Raw genomic sequence first — 15,649 nt, 5'->3', positions numbered from 1 at the left:
GTAAATAAATTTTTAAAATTCCTATGTCCAAGACAAGGTATTGGGGAACACTATTTATTCTCATATCTGAATTGTTAATAATTGTATATGAATGTCCCTACCTAAATGAAAAATATTCTATGAAAATCTCAAGAGACAAAAAAGTAAAAATAAAAATACAATAACTTTAGAATGCATTTCCTTTTGCCTTTGTCAATTCTTTATGATCAATTTGATCGTAATCTAATAATTATTATACGTAATTATAGAAGCAATATAAAATTATATTGCTAGCTAAGCGTCCAACCATAATAACTAAATACACAAAAAAACACCAATATTTTAATTGAAGATTCATGTGCAATAGATTAAAATAATAAAATAAAATTGAGAGATTCAATTGACTATAAATAGGCATTTCATTTGTTAGAGAGGGGATTCCATGAGAGAGCACCAAACGTCAGTCTTCACTGGCGAAAAAACGTACCACCACCGCCTCTCTCTTCTCTCTCTCCGCGCCCCTCTCCCTCTATAGACACACACATATGCCATCAAAACCCTCTCAATCGACCCCCCAATCCAACCGATTTTCTCCCCCCGGTACGATTCTGCACTTATTGCTTCGTTAAATCAACTCCTGGCGGGAAATAAATCGAATGCATGTGAACTTATGTCAATGTACAATTTATTTTCCGTTGATTCGGAGTGTGTGATAATTGTATGAACATTTTTTACTGTGTTTCTGTGTAGCATTTGTCTGTAGAACCGCCATTGACTCGTCGCCGCAGCTCCAATGCATGCAAAATTGTTGTTTTTTGCTTTTTCCGTCTTCTTTTTATTTTTTTCTGTTTTGAATGTAGCTGTCCATTAGTCAAAATTCAATTTTATTTTGAATCTTTTCTTTTTCTACTGTTCTTGTTTATTACTCTTTTTGTTGATTCTCGAACTGGGTCTCTGTTCTTGATGTTTTATGTTTCTATTTTCTTGCGAATTAGGTGAATTCTCGCTATTCTTGTGATTTGTTGGCATCTTTCGGGGTTTTTTGCTTCCAGGGATCTCAGTAACTAACAATTTTCGATATAGCGTGTTGATCCGTGTTTTTCTTCTTGATTAACAGGTTATGCCTTTGAAAATTGAGAAGTTTAGAAATCCAGTATGCCTCTTTTGAAAAGAAGGCCATTTATTGTTAATTGAGAAGCCTGAGGATTTAAACCCTAATGAGCTTGTCTTTCAAATCCGGTTCACAAAGGAAATCTTCAGGAGTTATAAGTAAGTTTTGTTTCTATTCAAGCAAAATTGCTCATAGAAGTTCAAGTAGTGTAACTATTTGTATAATGCCCTGATCTTAAATGTTGTAGTGAATATTTGAAGAGGATCAACTTATATCGCAAAAGTGTCTGGACATGCAAAGCCACAGGGAAGGAACACTTGACCTATGAAGAAGCCTTGGTATCAGAAGAAAAAGCTTCTAAAAGAAAACAAAATGAAGCTTCTAAAGGAATACAATATGTTCCTGCCGAATATGTAGCTCCGATTCTTCATGATGTCCAATTCAGTGAGTCCACTGCCATTTTCTTTTAGCCATCTAATTGCATAAATTTAAGGATGATTCTCATGTTAAAAACCGTGTCTCTATCTTGTTCTGTTGTATTGTTGCCTAATCTATATGATGCAATGCCAACTGTAAAGGTATGGCTTCTAACACGTGGCAAAAGGTTTGAGTACTTGATGGTATTGCCTCGTGGTACTTGCTTGTGAAATGAGACACCATAAAATTTTCAGTGAATTCCTTTTGGGCTTATATTCTGCACTCAGAACCACATTCTTGGAACTAAATTAAATTGGTTACAGAAACTTTGAAATACTTGCAAACATCAAATTAGTAATATTTGTTATTTCAGCTTCTTTTTTCCTGCGCCGTCATCAACAATGTTGTTACAGAATACTGAAACATGCTGGTCTAAGTATACAATTGTTTTTTTTTTTTTTTGGGGGGGGGGGGGAGTGAGTTTCTAAATTTAGTCAAAAGTTGTTTACATTGTGGTAAGTGACATCTAGGGTGTAAGATTAACTGTCTTTTGTGTGACAGTGTGAGAGATCAGAGATCCATATACTATGCTTCCTCTTGCATTGGGTTTAAGATATTGATTAAAGATGCACGAATCTTCATCTTTTATATGACCCCTTGTACCTAGATGTAGTTTTTGACATTACATGCATTTCCTAGAGATTTGATGGAGGTTGGATAGTAGTTTGTCTTTTATGCGAACTTCTGGTATCGAGCATTTATTTGCAAAACAAGGAAGAGTATCGAGAGGAAACTAAGATTAACAATTGAGAATCAAACATGGATGATTCAATCTGATGATATTCATTCAAATCTTGTGAAATTGGTGCTTCCAAATTCAACAACAATTTTCTGGGGATTATAATGCTATTTTCTGCTAGTTGTATGAGTAATCTTGTGGCATATGACCTTCCATTTGTCTCCCTGTCTTATGAAGCAGAAATAACTTTCTTTATTTGTGTGCAGCATTAACCTTTTATATAGATATAGAGCCATCAATAAGAAGTTATTCCATGACAGGCATTGAAATTGGCTGTTCAATGCCTATATTTGAAAAAATAAAATGCTAGTCTTCTTGGATACCTATGATGCTTGCATTGGTGACCTCTTTAAAGCTCCCTTTAGTCATTAGACTGCATTCATCGAATTTACATACTCCTTTTACTTTTGAACTGGGATTAGCCTAGTTTTTCTTATTTTTTTTTAAATGATTTCATGGCAGGTATGTTGAACTTAAAAGATCTGGTCAATTCAATAGCTTCAAAGTTTCAAGGGCCCCTTACCAAGGGTGACGAAGTATATGGAAGAAAAGATGGTCGTTTACATCTATGCAAAATTGTAAAAGTTGTTGAGGTTGCCGACATAAAACAATATGAAATTGAGTGGCTGGGTCATGACAAAACTATCAGTGGAAAGGCATTAGTTAATGGTGATGAATTGAAAGTCAAGAATCCACCATTTAGTAAACGGGCTCTGAAGTTTTTCATCAAAGATTCAACTTACCGAAGTCTTCCTTGGGTTTTACATGACAATTTATCGAAGAAGCATGGGATCTCAACTATCCCTCCTGAAGAAATGAAAAGTGATATTTCACTACAAAATGGACTTGTTGTTTGTAGTAGGAAGAGGAAGAAAAGGGAAGAGACACAAAGTGCCAAGGTGAATATGATATTATTTTTAACTTATATATCTTTTTAATTCTCTTGGAAATTTGTCAATGAGATTGTTTTTGTTGATTATAAAAAGGTCGCAAGTGAAAAGGGGATTATAGTGTATGTGCGGAGGAATAAACTTGCATCTTTGTTGATGGGAAAGAGTGCTGATGGAGGTAAGAGGAGAGATGATGTTGAAGTTAATCTTTTAGGCTTTCTGTGCCTCTTTTGTCTCATGGGGTGGTGCATGCTGTTTTTTAATAGATATTTGGGATGCTCCTATGGATGATGTTTTTTAACTAAGTTCTCTCTGTTTTATTACCTATGTTATTTTCCAGAGGATCAGTCCTTTAAGTATCCAGTTGATGACTTGCTGGTGCAACCTACCGCAGAAGATCGACTTCTGACAGAAAGGCCTTCCCCATGCAGGGATTTCAATGTGCCTATGGAGTGTGTCGGGGATCTTTTGATGGTGTGGGATTTTTGTACTTCTTTTGGAAAGCTGTTGAGTTTATCTCCTTTCTCCTTAGAAGACTTCGAAAATTCGCTTTGTTATAAAGACAGCACTCCAATCCTTATTGTGGAATCTTGTTCATCTCTTCTCCGCTTACTTGTGAAGGACAGCAGAGAGTTTGCGATGGTGGTAGAAAATCGAAAAAGGAAACCAAAGGTGAACTCTTTTATTTTTAGTTTGTTTGAGCATAAGTTGATCCATTAATAGCTTGTTTTCTGTTTGCTGTTTGGAGATTTGATATGAAATTACCCCATTCAGATTACACAGATTACCTGGATTGAATATCTATGCGATTTCCTGGAAACAATTTCTGCTGCGAAAATATCCTCACACATAAGTACCATTAAACGAGGACATTACGCCTTGTTAGAGATTCATATTAAATTGGCAATTTTCCGCGAACTGGTTACTCAGGCTCTAGAGACAGAAACTGCGAAGAACATGTTGGATGAGTATATTGAAGAAGGACAGGCATTTTCTGCTACACGGAGAGATGAAGCTCTAGATGAAGGTAGAAAGAGGAGAGAAGAAAGGGAGCGTAGGAAGGCAGAAGCTACTGGTAAAAGAGCTACAGGCTCACGCAATGGAATTACTAATGAGAAAGTTCGCTCTCAATCAAATCATTCATCTGGACACAGGTTGGAATTAAGTTAAAATTGGGATTTGCATCTTATATTCTTTTTCTCTTTGTCATCCTCTGATGTCCTCTGACAGTGAGAATGAAGGAGACAGCACAACTAAGAAAAATGCTAAGAAACGGAAGGTTGAGATGAACACAACCTTTGAAGATGTTAATCATCCATCAAAGAGGGACATCCATAAATTGATGAAAAATGAGATTAAGGAATCAATAGAGATGAAGAGTGCTAAAGAAAGGGTAGGCTTTTCTTTCTATCTCTCTGGCACTTTGTGTGTCCCATGGGTGTGCAATGTACATATTTTCTTGATTGTGCATGTCTGTTTTGTTTATCCTATGAAAGGGATAAAAATGGAGATGAAAAAGAGGTATAGTATAATGCGAGCTTTTCTCTGACACATCAAAATCCTACATCTTGCAGAAAGAATTTCTTGAAAGGGAGATTGAGAAGAGATTTATACGCACAAGTCCATTAGGAAAAGACCGAAATCATTGCAGGTATTGGTTTTTTCGGCGTGATGGCAGAATATTTGTTGAGAATTCTGAATCCACGCAGTGGGGTTATTATCAGACCAGAGAAGAGGTATGATATTATGGCCAAATTTGACTTTCTCATTTTCTTTTTGGTGCTATATCAAAAAAATTTATCTCTTTTTTAAAACAGCTTGATGCTTTGATTGGCTCTATGAATACAAAAGGTGAGAGGGAGAGAGCCCTGAAGAAGCAGTTGGAGAAGTTCTACAACAAAATATGGTCAGCCAATTTGTCTTTACCTATTTTAGATGTTTGTGTTTCTTGGAAACTTAATGCAGGGAGAGGTATATCCTCATCATGTAATTGTTCCTACGGGTCGTTAAGTATATATAACCTAAATTTGATGGTCAAGATATGCCATTTACAACCTTGCTTAGAGAAGGGCATAGTTTCTTGTTAATACATAATATGAATTTAATACCAAAGTTTCCTCTTGTATACACAAATTATATTTCTGTTAGTCAAGCCTTTTCTACTACGCAGTTTTAGAATAGTTTACAGTAAATAAAGTATTGTAAAGTAATGAAAATATTCTAAAATAGAATTAATTAAATAAATGCTTTATTTGAAAATTCATATGTACCACATTTGAGACATGTGTGCCTTGCTAGTTTCTTACTAAGTCATGGTTGGTTTACTATTGTTTGTTTTTGGGTGGGGGGAACGAGGATTCATTTTGTGATTTTTGTTTAGTGAAGAATGTAATAACTGTTCTACTTATATCCAAGTAAAAACAAACAATAGACCTTCCTGAACTCTTTTAATTATTGATTTCTTTTTATAAGCATTTGTGGAGTTGGAGATTCGTTCATTTACACCTTTGGCTCAATGGAAGAAATCTTACTCTCTGCCAATCAATTTATCCTTAATTTCGAGCAGGTTTAACAAAATGTAGCTGAGTACTTATTTAGTCACGAGTAACTCACAGAGCTTTGGATTATTGAATGGTTATAATATGCTTTAAAATGTACGATATCTTGCTTTCCTGTTAATAATACCCTCTTAAGAAATTGCTTTAGCAGTAGGCTTAATATTATGGTTCTTCTATGACCTTTTGGTACCATCCTAATGTATTGCCAATGCAATCTATCGTTTGCACAATGTATAACCTACTATGTGAATGCAGTTATCCCCTCGATGCATCTTTCAATGAGCTTGGTGAAGCTAAACTTGCGCAACGGATAACCTAATATATTTTCTCTTCAATTCAATTTCTGCAGCTTGGAACTAGAAAAAAGATCAACGGAGGCTGTGCAAAGGGAGGATGCAATGGAAGAGGCTCTGGTACGGAGGTCAACTCGTGTTCGTGCCCCACCTGGGGAAAATGCTACGCACTCGTTCCTTAAGTATGTGAACAGGTGGAAAGATCTATAGGCATTATTTTTTATTTTTTGGAGGTATAGATGCAGCTAACCACCCTGGTTAAGTGGCAAGGCCATCTTGAATGATATTGTTGCTTACTGGGAATATACAGTAGATAGTTCTATATGAGATGAAATCCCCACACATTCTTTGTCGGGACAGAATTTTCGGAATCTCGGCTTCATCGGCCATCATTGGATGGAAATTTTGGTAATATACCCCATCAAGATGGCCGCTCAATTTGAAGTTGCTGCTAATCTTGTTATTTTATGCATTGCACTCGTTAATTTTAATGAATTTTGAATTATCATGCTTCACTTTGCCCATATTTATAAGCACTAGTATACCTCCCGTGCGAGGGAATATTATGTGTTGCAAATTTAATATTTGATGGGTTAATTACATTAAAATTCATGAATTTTGTACAAAATTTCAATTTTTCCATCAACTTCAAAATTTGTCTGGAATTCAAAGAATGTAATGGTTAGTTCAATTTTGCCACAATTTTTTTTTTATGAAGATAGCACATTTGAGAAGGATGTTCCACTGAACACGCAAAAAACTAAAGCTATTGTTTATGCAAAAGATTGTGATCACCAAGTGCTTCAATTTAAACTAAGGATGATTGTTCATGTCATTTTAACAAATGACTCTGAAGATTAGTTTATTTATTTATTTTTTTTTAAAAGTTCATGTCATTTTTATAAATAACTTTAAAGTTCATGGTATAAACTACCATTATCCCAAAAAAATTAAAAGTCAATGGTTGATTTCTCACTCAAATTTGGGTTGCAAAATCATGTTAGGGACACCACGTCCCCTTCGTTTCCTAACCTATGCTTGTCGGATTTGGTTCGTTCAAAGATCGTTGGGAATATTTTTAGGGTGGCTACGTGGGAGCAGGATCATAACTGAAATCCGTGTCCGTTGATTCTTGGACGAGTGGTTCGCCAAGGCCAATTTAGCCATATTAAGTGGCTCGAGGAGCCGAAATCTCGATTTTGGCACGGAAGCGGTTCGGCGAGGGAATTTCACCACATGTTCCCCTTCGTGAAAGATAACCAAGGGCCCAAGAATCATGCAATTCGACGTGTAACGAGGGAGATATTGGCAAAACGGTCCGTCGGAGGACGGTGCTACATCCCCTCCGTTTTCCAACCTGTCCTTGTCGGATTTGGTCCGTTCAAAGACCATTGGAAATATTTTTAGGGTGGCTACGTGGGAGCAGGATCAGAATTGAAATCCGTGTCGGTCGATTTTTGGGCGAGTGGTTCGCCAATGCCATTTTAGCCATATTAAGTGTCTCGGGGAGCCGAAATCTCGATTTTGGCACGGAAGCGGTTCGGCGAGGGAATTTCACCACATGTTCCCCATCATGGAAGATAATCAAGGGCCCAAGAATCATGCAACTCGACGTGTAACGAGGGAGATATTGGCAAAACGGTCCGTCGGAGGACGGTGCTACGTCCCCTCCGTTTCCTAACCTATCCTTGTCGGATTTGGTCCGTTCAAAGACCGTTGAGAATATTTTTAGGGTGGCTACGTGGGAGCAGGATCAGAATTGAAATCCGTGTCGGTCGATTTTTGGGCGAGTGGTTCGCCAAGGCCATTTTAGCCATATTAAGTGGCTCGGGGTGCCGAAATCTCGATTTTGGCACGGAAGCGGTTCGGCGAGGGAATTTCACCACATGTTCCCCATCATGAAAGATAACCAAGGGCCCAAGAATCATGCAATTCGATGTGTAACGAGGGAGATATTGGCAAAACGGTTCGTCGGAGGACGGCGTTACGTCCCCTCCGTTTCCCAACCTATCCTTGTCGGTTTTAATCCGTTCAAAGACCGTTGGGAATATTTTTAGGGTGGCTACGTGAGAGCAGGATTAGAATTGAAATCTGTGTCGGTCGATTTTTGGACAAGTGGTTCGCCAATGTCATTTTAGCCATATTAAGTGGCTCGGGGAGCCAAAATCTCGATTTTGGCACGGAAGCGGTTCGGCGAGAAAATTTCACCACATGTTCCCCATCATCAAAGATAACCAAGGGCCCAAGAATCATGCAATTCGACGTGTAACGAGGGAGATATTGGCAAACCAGTCCGTCGGAGGACGGCGCTACGTCCTCTCCGTTTCCTAACATATCCTTGTCGGATTTGGTCCGTTCAAAGACCGTTGGAAATATTTTTAGGATGGCTACGTGGGAGCAGGATCAGAATTGAAATCTGTGTCGGTCGATTTTTGGGCGAGTGGTTCGCCGATGCCATTTTAGCCATATTAAGTGGCTCGGGGAGCCGAAATCTCGATTTTAGCACGGAAGCGGTTCGGCGAGGGAATTTCACCACATGTTCCCCATCATGAAAGATAACCAAGGGCCCAAAAATCATGCAATTCGACGTGTAACGAGGGAGATATTGGCAAAACGGTCCGTCAGAGGACGGCGCTAGGGCTGGGAAAATATACCGAAAACTCGGTACACCGGCCATACCGTACCGTAAAATACCGAATTTAAGGTATACCGATTTTTTTGGTAAGGTATGATACCGTACCGAAGATTTACGGTAAGATAAATGTATGAATTTTCCAGATACCGGTGTATACCGATACCGCGGTATATACCGGAAAAATCAATAAATAACGTATTAAAGGTATATACCGGAACACGATATGATACCGTATTACTGGTATACCGAATATTACTGTATATACCGGTGATGCGGTATCATACCTTATTCTGATATACCTTAATATTCGGTATATACCGGTAATAAGGTACAATACCTTATTCTGATATACCGCAGTTGTCTATATATATTGGTATACCGAAAATCGCGGTATATATCGTATCAAAATCTATAGTTTTAAATTATATAATATATATTTTTATGTTATATTTTTAAAAATATTTATAAATTTTATAAAATGATGTATATAATCTACGTTATGTGAATATATACAACTGTACATGAATTTATAAATATCATTGATACAAAAATAAATAAAATATACTAGTATAAGTCATGCAATAAAATAAAATTGTTTATTTTGATATTATAGTATAGTTATAATATATAACTAAAATTATTGTTTACAATAGATTATACATCTAACTTATAATAGTTACATATATAATAGCATAGTTATAATATTAGTATTATATTATAAAAAATATTACGTCTAACATATAAATTATATGTAACTTATAACATCTATATAATTCACTATATATTACATGAATGCATACAAGTATGCGAATATAAATATCATCAAATGATATAAAAGTGAATAAAATATAATATAGTATGTAAGTTATATCAATATATTGTGTTATGATATCAATATAAATAATTTATACTATATTAAATTATAGTATAATTTACATACTATATTATATTTTATTCACTTTTATATCATTTGATGATATTTATATTCTCATACTTGTATGCATTCATGTAATATATAGTAAATTATATAGATGTTATAAGTTACATATAATTTATAATTTAATATAATTGAATTATTTATATTGATATTGTAACACAATTATAATATAATATTTAAATTTGCTTTTGTTGAAGTTTAATTGATGAGACTTGAGATGTAGACAAATCCAACCACATGCAAAGAGTTGAAGCAACACAACCTCAAACAAGTGAAGAGATAAACTTTTGTTAGTTCCAACAAATTCACCACACTGTGATTACATAATCTCGACCACACCACGCCCAACAATGCTCCCCTGATCTAGGTTCTTATATGCCTCTCCTACCTCCTCAAACTTGTACTTTCTTGAAACAGCAGCCTGCAGATTAAAAGTGCCTTTCTCTGCCAGCTTCACCAATTTCGGGAGATCTTGTCGCGCCCGCCCTCCGTAAGACCCTATCACTTTTATCTGCAACGGCATTTGCAAAACAACGAGGATCATCTCAACGTTTTCTCGAACCACAAATTCTCGATGGAAAAAGGGTGGAAAGCTTATACTATCATCATTTTTCTACTCTTTCCTTTGATATGTTATGTAGGATGGATAATTTTCCCAATACATCATGAAAAATTTATGGGGCAACCCTTTTTCCCTTACTTTCACTTTTATTCATGATAATATTATTATGGGGTATTGATGTGATGATACTTTTCCAGCTAAAATGAGGGGAAAAGGTTTACTTTTCCACCCTAAAGAACATGGGATACAAAAGGTGGGGATCACAAAAATGTAATAAAATTCTCCCATCTTCTCTTGTAATAAATTGCAAGTTTGCAACCAAACATAACACATTCTATGAGACTCCTTCATTACACACACTCCAATTCTTTGTGTGATGTTTATTATGTAGAGAAAGAAGAGAGAAAAGAAGAGTACGGACCTGTCTACGAACCAAATGGTTAATATCAACCTCCCCTTTGGCACCAGAGATGGTTAGACCGATCATTACAGCTTTACCTCCATCCCGGACACTTTGTACACATTGTGAAAAGGTTTGGGGCCTTCCTAAGGCTTCCACAGCTACGTCGACACCCCTTCCTCCTGTAATTTCCTGTTTCAAGTTTGCAAGCAAGGGATTTCAGAAGCAAACAGTTTCCACAGTAATGATCATTTGTTGAGGGCTAAAACTGAAAAGAGACCAACATCAGGGATCAACAAGCGAAAAACAAAATTTCACGAGCACGAAAGCCGCTTGTCAAATGTAGATTGTATAGTAATCTTTTCGGCTGATGTGGGAAACAACTACAGACATGATTTTACGTGCTTCATCCCACTTTAATTCGGGAACACGCTCCACATCTCTTGGCTTTGTTGAGGATAGCACCGACTATAAAATAATATTCATAGCTCCTGGTAATCTAAACCTGTATTTCATGGTTATTTTGTTTTGTGCCTGTCTCTCAAAATAACACCCTAGTGGACCTTTCTATTTCCTAGTTGAAGCATTAAGTTCCAAATTCATAACCATGTATCTGTTGAAACTAAAGATTAATGAATTATAGATGATGCACCTTAATCTTAGCAACGGCATCCTCTTTTCGTGCATTTATGGCGTGAGTGGCTCCAAATATCTTAGCCTTTTGAAGTTTCTCTTCTTGAACATCCACTGCAATAATTTCAGAAGCTCCAAATGCCTTTGCTATCTGCAGACAACTGTAAAGAACCATGAACTTTACTATCTTTTTGATAAGTTATAAAGGTTAACGGGATCTCAAAGAAACCCCTTGATAGAAGTCTCTTCTTATATTCCCTTCTGTCAACACACATAAACCAATATAGCTAGTGGGTTCTTTGACATGAGTTATTGCTATTTTAAAGGTTTAATTTCAGAGTTTCCATGACTGACATGATTTATTACTATTACAAGCTTCAACTTCAGAGCTTTCATGATCAAACACTTGGATGTACAACCACAAGAAATACATGAAGCAAGTTCCGCAACATATGATGCATTTGCTTATTACCTAGAGCCAACACCCCCGATGCCTATCACAGCAATGGCATCACCAGGACGCACCTGAGCAGCATGAGCCATTGCGCCATAGGCAGTGAAAACTGCACATCCTAGGATAGCAGATTCTGTGTAAGGCAATGTGCTCGGCAGAGATGTTAATCCATGTGCTGGAACCACACAAAACTCAGCAAGACCTCCCATGCTGTACATATAAACTGGCTTGCCTAAAGAACCAGCACATAATAAACCAAATACCTAATCAGTGAGGGTAAACACATGAATTTCCATATAGAAATTAGACATCAGTGAAGGGTGAAGCTCTCATGAACGGGATAATTACAGATAAGCTTAAGTATTGAATTTTTGTACAAGCCCTTGCTTACTTCACTCAATCCCAAAGGCACCAATAACATGTCAGCCACATGCCAAAAAAATAAAATTGACATAATAAAAGTAAAGATTCTTTTTACATACTTGCAGTGAAGTTTGATGATTTTTCCCATAATACTATATTATTATTAACATCTAAATGATATGCAGAGTTGTAGGGATGAAAATTCCTGCAGAATTGCGGAGAAAATAGAACAACAAAAAGAAAAACAAAAGGAAAGGCTGCAGGTTTTATTATTGTTCGTAAGGGAAGAGTAATTAGTCAGGAATGTACCACTGCCTCGAAGAAATAGCCTTGTTTCACCATCATAAAGTGTCCCTTTTGCTCGATTATAAGCAAAGAAATCCTCACATAAGTCGTCTTGACCCTGTTTTCATGCAAGTCATAATTCTGTCAAAAAGTTATTTGAGTTTACCGAGTTAATAACTCAGATGCAGATGAACATACAAATAGGAGTACTTAATATTCTTGCCTTCGAACAGAAGAAACAATTTCCACAAGGCATTATAAAAGCCCCAACAACTTGAGAGCCAACAGGAAATCTGAAAATTGCAAACAGAAAAGTACATGGTTCAATGTTGAATATTGGAGTGAGAAAAAAAATAATTTATTTTCGATTTTTATGGGGAAAGTAAAATTTTCGACCCAAAGTAAAAGCACAGTTTCAGGTTTGGACTGCACTTCAGTACACAAACAGACCTGATAAATCTAACTCAGTTCAAATCTAGAACCGACTCATTGTAATCTCGAAAAGTAAATAAAAATGATGTGCACAAAACTATTTCCACATCTACAACCAAACGGCCTTGTTTGGTTCATTAATGTTTAAAAGAAAATGAGTCGGAACATTGACTCTGTTCTAGATTTGAACTGTTGTAGATTTATGAGGTTCGTTTTTGTAAATATCTTTATAATAGTCTAGAATTGAAACTATGCTAGTACTTTAGATCCAAATTTGTACTTTCTTTCCCTATTTTTATTTATTCGAGCTTATCAAACCTTTCAATGGTTTTACGGTCACTTAGAGGCCCATGTTCAACCACCTCACCAGTAATCTCATGTCCTACAGCACAAGGGGTGGGAAAGGGAATCTCGCCTTTGATCACATGCAGATCGGAGTGGCAGACTCCACACGCTAAATTTGTTCAAACGCAATTGCAGTATTGTACATGCATAGAGCATTACTAAATGTCAAAGACACGCCAAAAGAAGTACTTAGTATACTTAATCTGTGACAGCATTTTGCTCAATCAGCATATTAATCATCAAGAAGCAATCACTATGTTTATGCTGGCGATTTTAGTTAATCAATGCATATATACACTATTTCATGATAGTAAGCATAAAAAAAGCAAAAGCAAATGCCCTCAACGGTTTCCAATCACCACTAAAAATCAAGTCAAGATTCAGTTCTGCTAAAAGAAATAAGAAAAAACTTTGTTCTTTTCTTTCATTGTGTAGTTCAGACTCGCATTCAACTGCCCCGTCCTCCCCACCCCACTACTAGCTTCTACACAATAATTCTATTGAATTACATCAACACAAATACACAAATAGAATGTTTACTCCCTTTATAAATAATGTTCCTTTTTGACTCAAGATTAATTAACTTAATTCTTTTTAAAGGGAGAGGGGGGATTATTGTTTGAATGTAAGAACTTTTGAATAATTATACTCTTTGCATAAATAAAAATGTAACCTTTAGTCGAAGTCTCATTCAGGCCAATGGACATTTTTCTTTTTTTGGTCACTTTGCAAGCATATAGATTTTCATATATACTTGTTATTCTAATCTTTTCTAATTTGTAGCTAAGTTCTAATTTATGTTACGAGACCTTAAACTTTTTCCTTATTTGTGTGAATATCTAAAAATATGCATGTATATGGTTTTATTATAATCAATATAAAATAGCAGTATACAAATAAACAACGCTAAGAAGAAGAAAAAAATGTATCATAACAAAAGAAATGCACAACCAAAACAAGTTCATTACCTGATCACACCACTGACTTTCTCATCAGCAATTCAGTCTATTTCCATCAAGAACAAAAAGGTACAAGCTTTAAAGCGTAATGCACAACAAGTAAACCACCCAAGTAAAAAAACCAAAAAAAAAAAAAAAGTCAAGTAAATCACCCTTGGTTTTAACGAGAACTTCATTGGCCTTAGGGCGCGGCATCTCAAAATCTTCGAAACTGATGGGTTTATTCGGCTCCCAGAAGACTGCTCCCGTCATGTGCGAAGGCCCGCTGCTCACGTGGTACCCCGACGCTTTCATGGTTGTACCTTCACAGCCCGCTTCCGAGCTAGAATACCATCTTCGGCGATCGGAGCAACCTTCCACCCGAGAACTGCACGAAAAGCTCACGGCGGCCGCGCGGCGGCTTCCGCCGAAGGCCTTGCGCAGTAAAAGGGAGCTTCGGTAAAATGCCATCGGAGATTGCGATGGAAAAAGTTGGAATTAGCGTTTCCCAAAGAAGAATACAATCACTGAATGATCATAGCTGTCGATAGCATGATACATTTAATTTAATTTTCTTGGGCATAAAATATTGCCAATTGCGAATCGCAGCAGTCAATGCTTCTTATCCATCCTAAACTAAAAAAATACTACTCCCTCCCGTCTGGCAAATATTAAGCAATTTTTGTTCGACACGACACGAATTTTAAAAAATTAGTATTTTGTGTATTAAATATGATATGTTAAAAATTGAAAATGTGAATTAAAAATAAATATATCATATAACAAAAGTTCTCAAGTTTTGCAGGACAACACAAAAAAAAATACTGTTCAAACTTGACGGGACGGAGAGAGTACTCCATACCGATTTTAGTAGTTAAAATGATTAGAGAATGATTGGGAGGCGTGTAGTTTGCATAATTCATAAAATTTTAACAATTAAATTATGTAAAATTATCAAAACATCGTTATTTATGAAAAATTATACTCCTTCCGTCCCAATAATGAAGACACACTTTCCTTTTCGGGCTGTCCCAATAATGAAGACACATTTCTATATATGGAAATAATTAGGGCTCAATTATAACTAATTAATTGAACCTTAATTATGGTACAAATTAATACAAAATCCTAATTTCTCTTCACCCGCCTCCCTCATTTCTCTTCACTCCTTAACCCGCCGCTCATCTTCTCCCCCTTCTCGGCGGAGTCGCCGCCGGCGAGCCACGACCACCGCCGAACACCCCCTCACCCCTCTATCTATAGTCACCGCCGTCCTCATCTCCTCGTCCCTCTGCCACCCTCTTCATCTCCAGACCTCCTTGTCCCTCTGTCGCCATCTTCATCTCCAGATCTCATCGTCCCTCTGCCGCGTTCTTCCTCTGAATCGCCGCCGCCTTCCTCTCCTCGTCCCTCTGCCGCCATCTTCATCCCCAGATCTCATCGAGCCCTAGCCCCTCCCTCTTTCTCTCCGCTTCTCCCTCAAACGGCGCCCCTTCCCACGCCCTTCCTCTGCCAGATCCGCCACCACCGCCCTTCCTCTCATTCTCCCAAAACCCCAGATCCGCCAAACCACCACCCTCAATTTATAGGTTCGATTTGAGAGAGGAAGATAGTGGTG

At 37.0% G+C, this 15,649-nt stretch overlaps 2 protein-coding genes across 2 annotated transcripts; one reads left to right on the top strand and one right to left on the bottom strand.

Annotated features, from left to right (window-relative positions):
• The first annotated feature begins 1,134 nt into the window (after positions 1-1,134).
• Positions 1,135-6,555, top strand: LOC130989969 (uncharacterized). The gene is given in 11 exon segments (XM_057914154.1): positions 1,135-1,164; positions 1,166-1,248; positions 1,338-1,534; positions 2,769-3,205; positions 3,293-3,374; positions 3,537-3,868; positions 3,971-4,350; positions 4,427-4,589; positions 4,771-4,932; positions 5,014-5,102; positions 6,104-6,555. Coding segments are annotated over 11 exon segments (2,109 nt in total). The 3' UTR covers positions 6,258-6,555.
• Positions 6,556-9,866: 3,311 nt separating this feature from the next.
• Positions 9,867-14,694, bottom strand: LOC130989968 (uncharacterized). Its single transcript, XM_057914153.1, has 8 exons — positions 14,205-14,694; positions 13,067-13,202; positions 12,540-12,609; positions 12,341-12,434; positions 11,687-11,900; positions 11,234-11,375; positions 10,603-10,773; positions 9,867-10,130 (listed from the first exon to the last, which is right to left on the bottom strand). Exons 1-8 carry the CDS (start codon positions 14,500-14,502, stop codon positions 9,939-9,941), a joined length of 1,317 nt encoding a protein of 438 aa, XP_057770136.1. The 5' UTR covers positions 14,503-14,694; the 3' UTR covers positions 9,867-9,938.
• Between the last annotated feature and the right edge of the window lie 955 nt (positions 14,695-15,649).

This window comes from Salvia miltiorrhiza, chromosome 6 (assembly GCF_028751815.1).
Source record: "Salvia miltiorrhiza cultivar Shanhuang (shh) chromosome 6, IMPLAD_Smil_shh, whole genome shotgun sequence".
Taxonomy (NCBI): Eukaryota; Viridiplantae; Streptophyta; class Magnoliopsida; order Lamiales; family Lamiaceae; genus Salvia; species Salvia miltiorrhiza.
The sequence above is the reverse complement of the archived record's forward strand: the minus strand, read 5'-3'. Positions and strand labels throughout refer to the sequence as shown.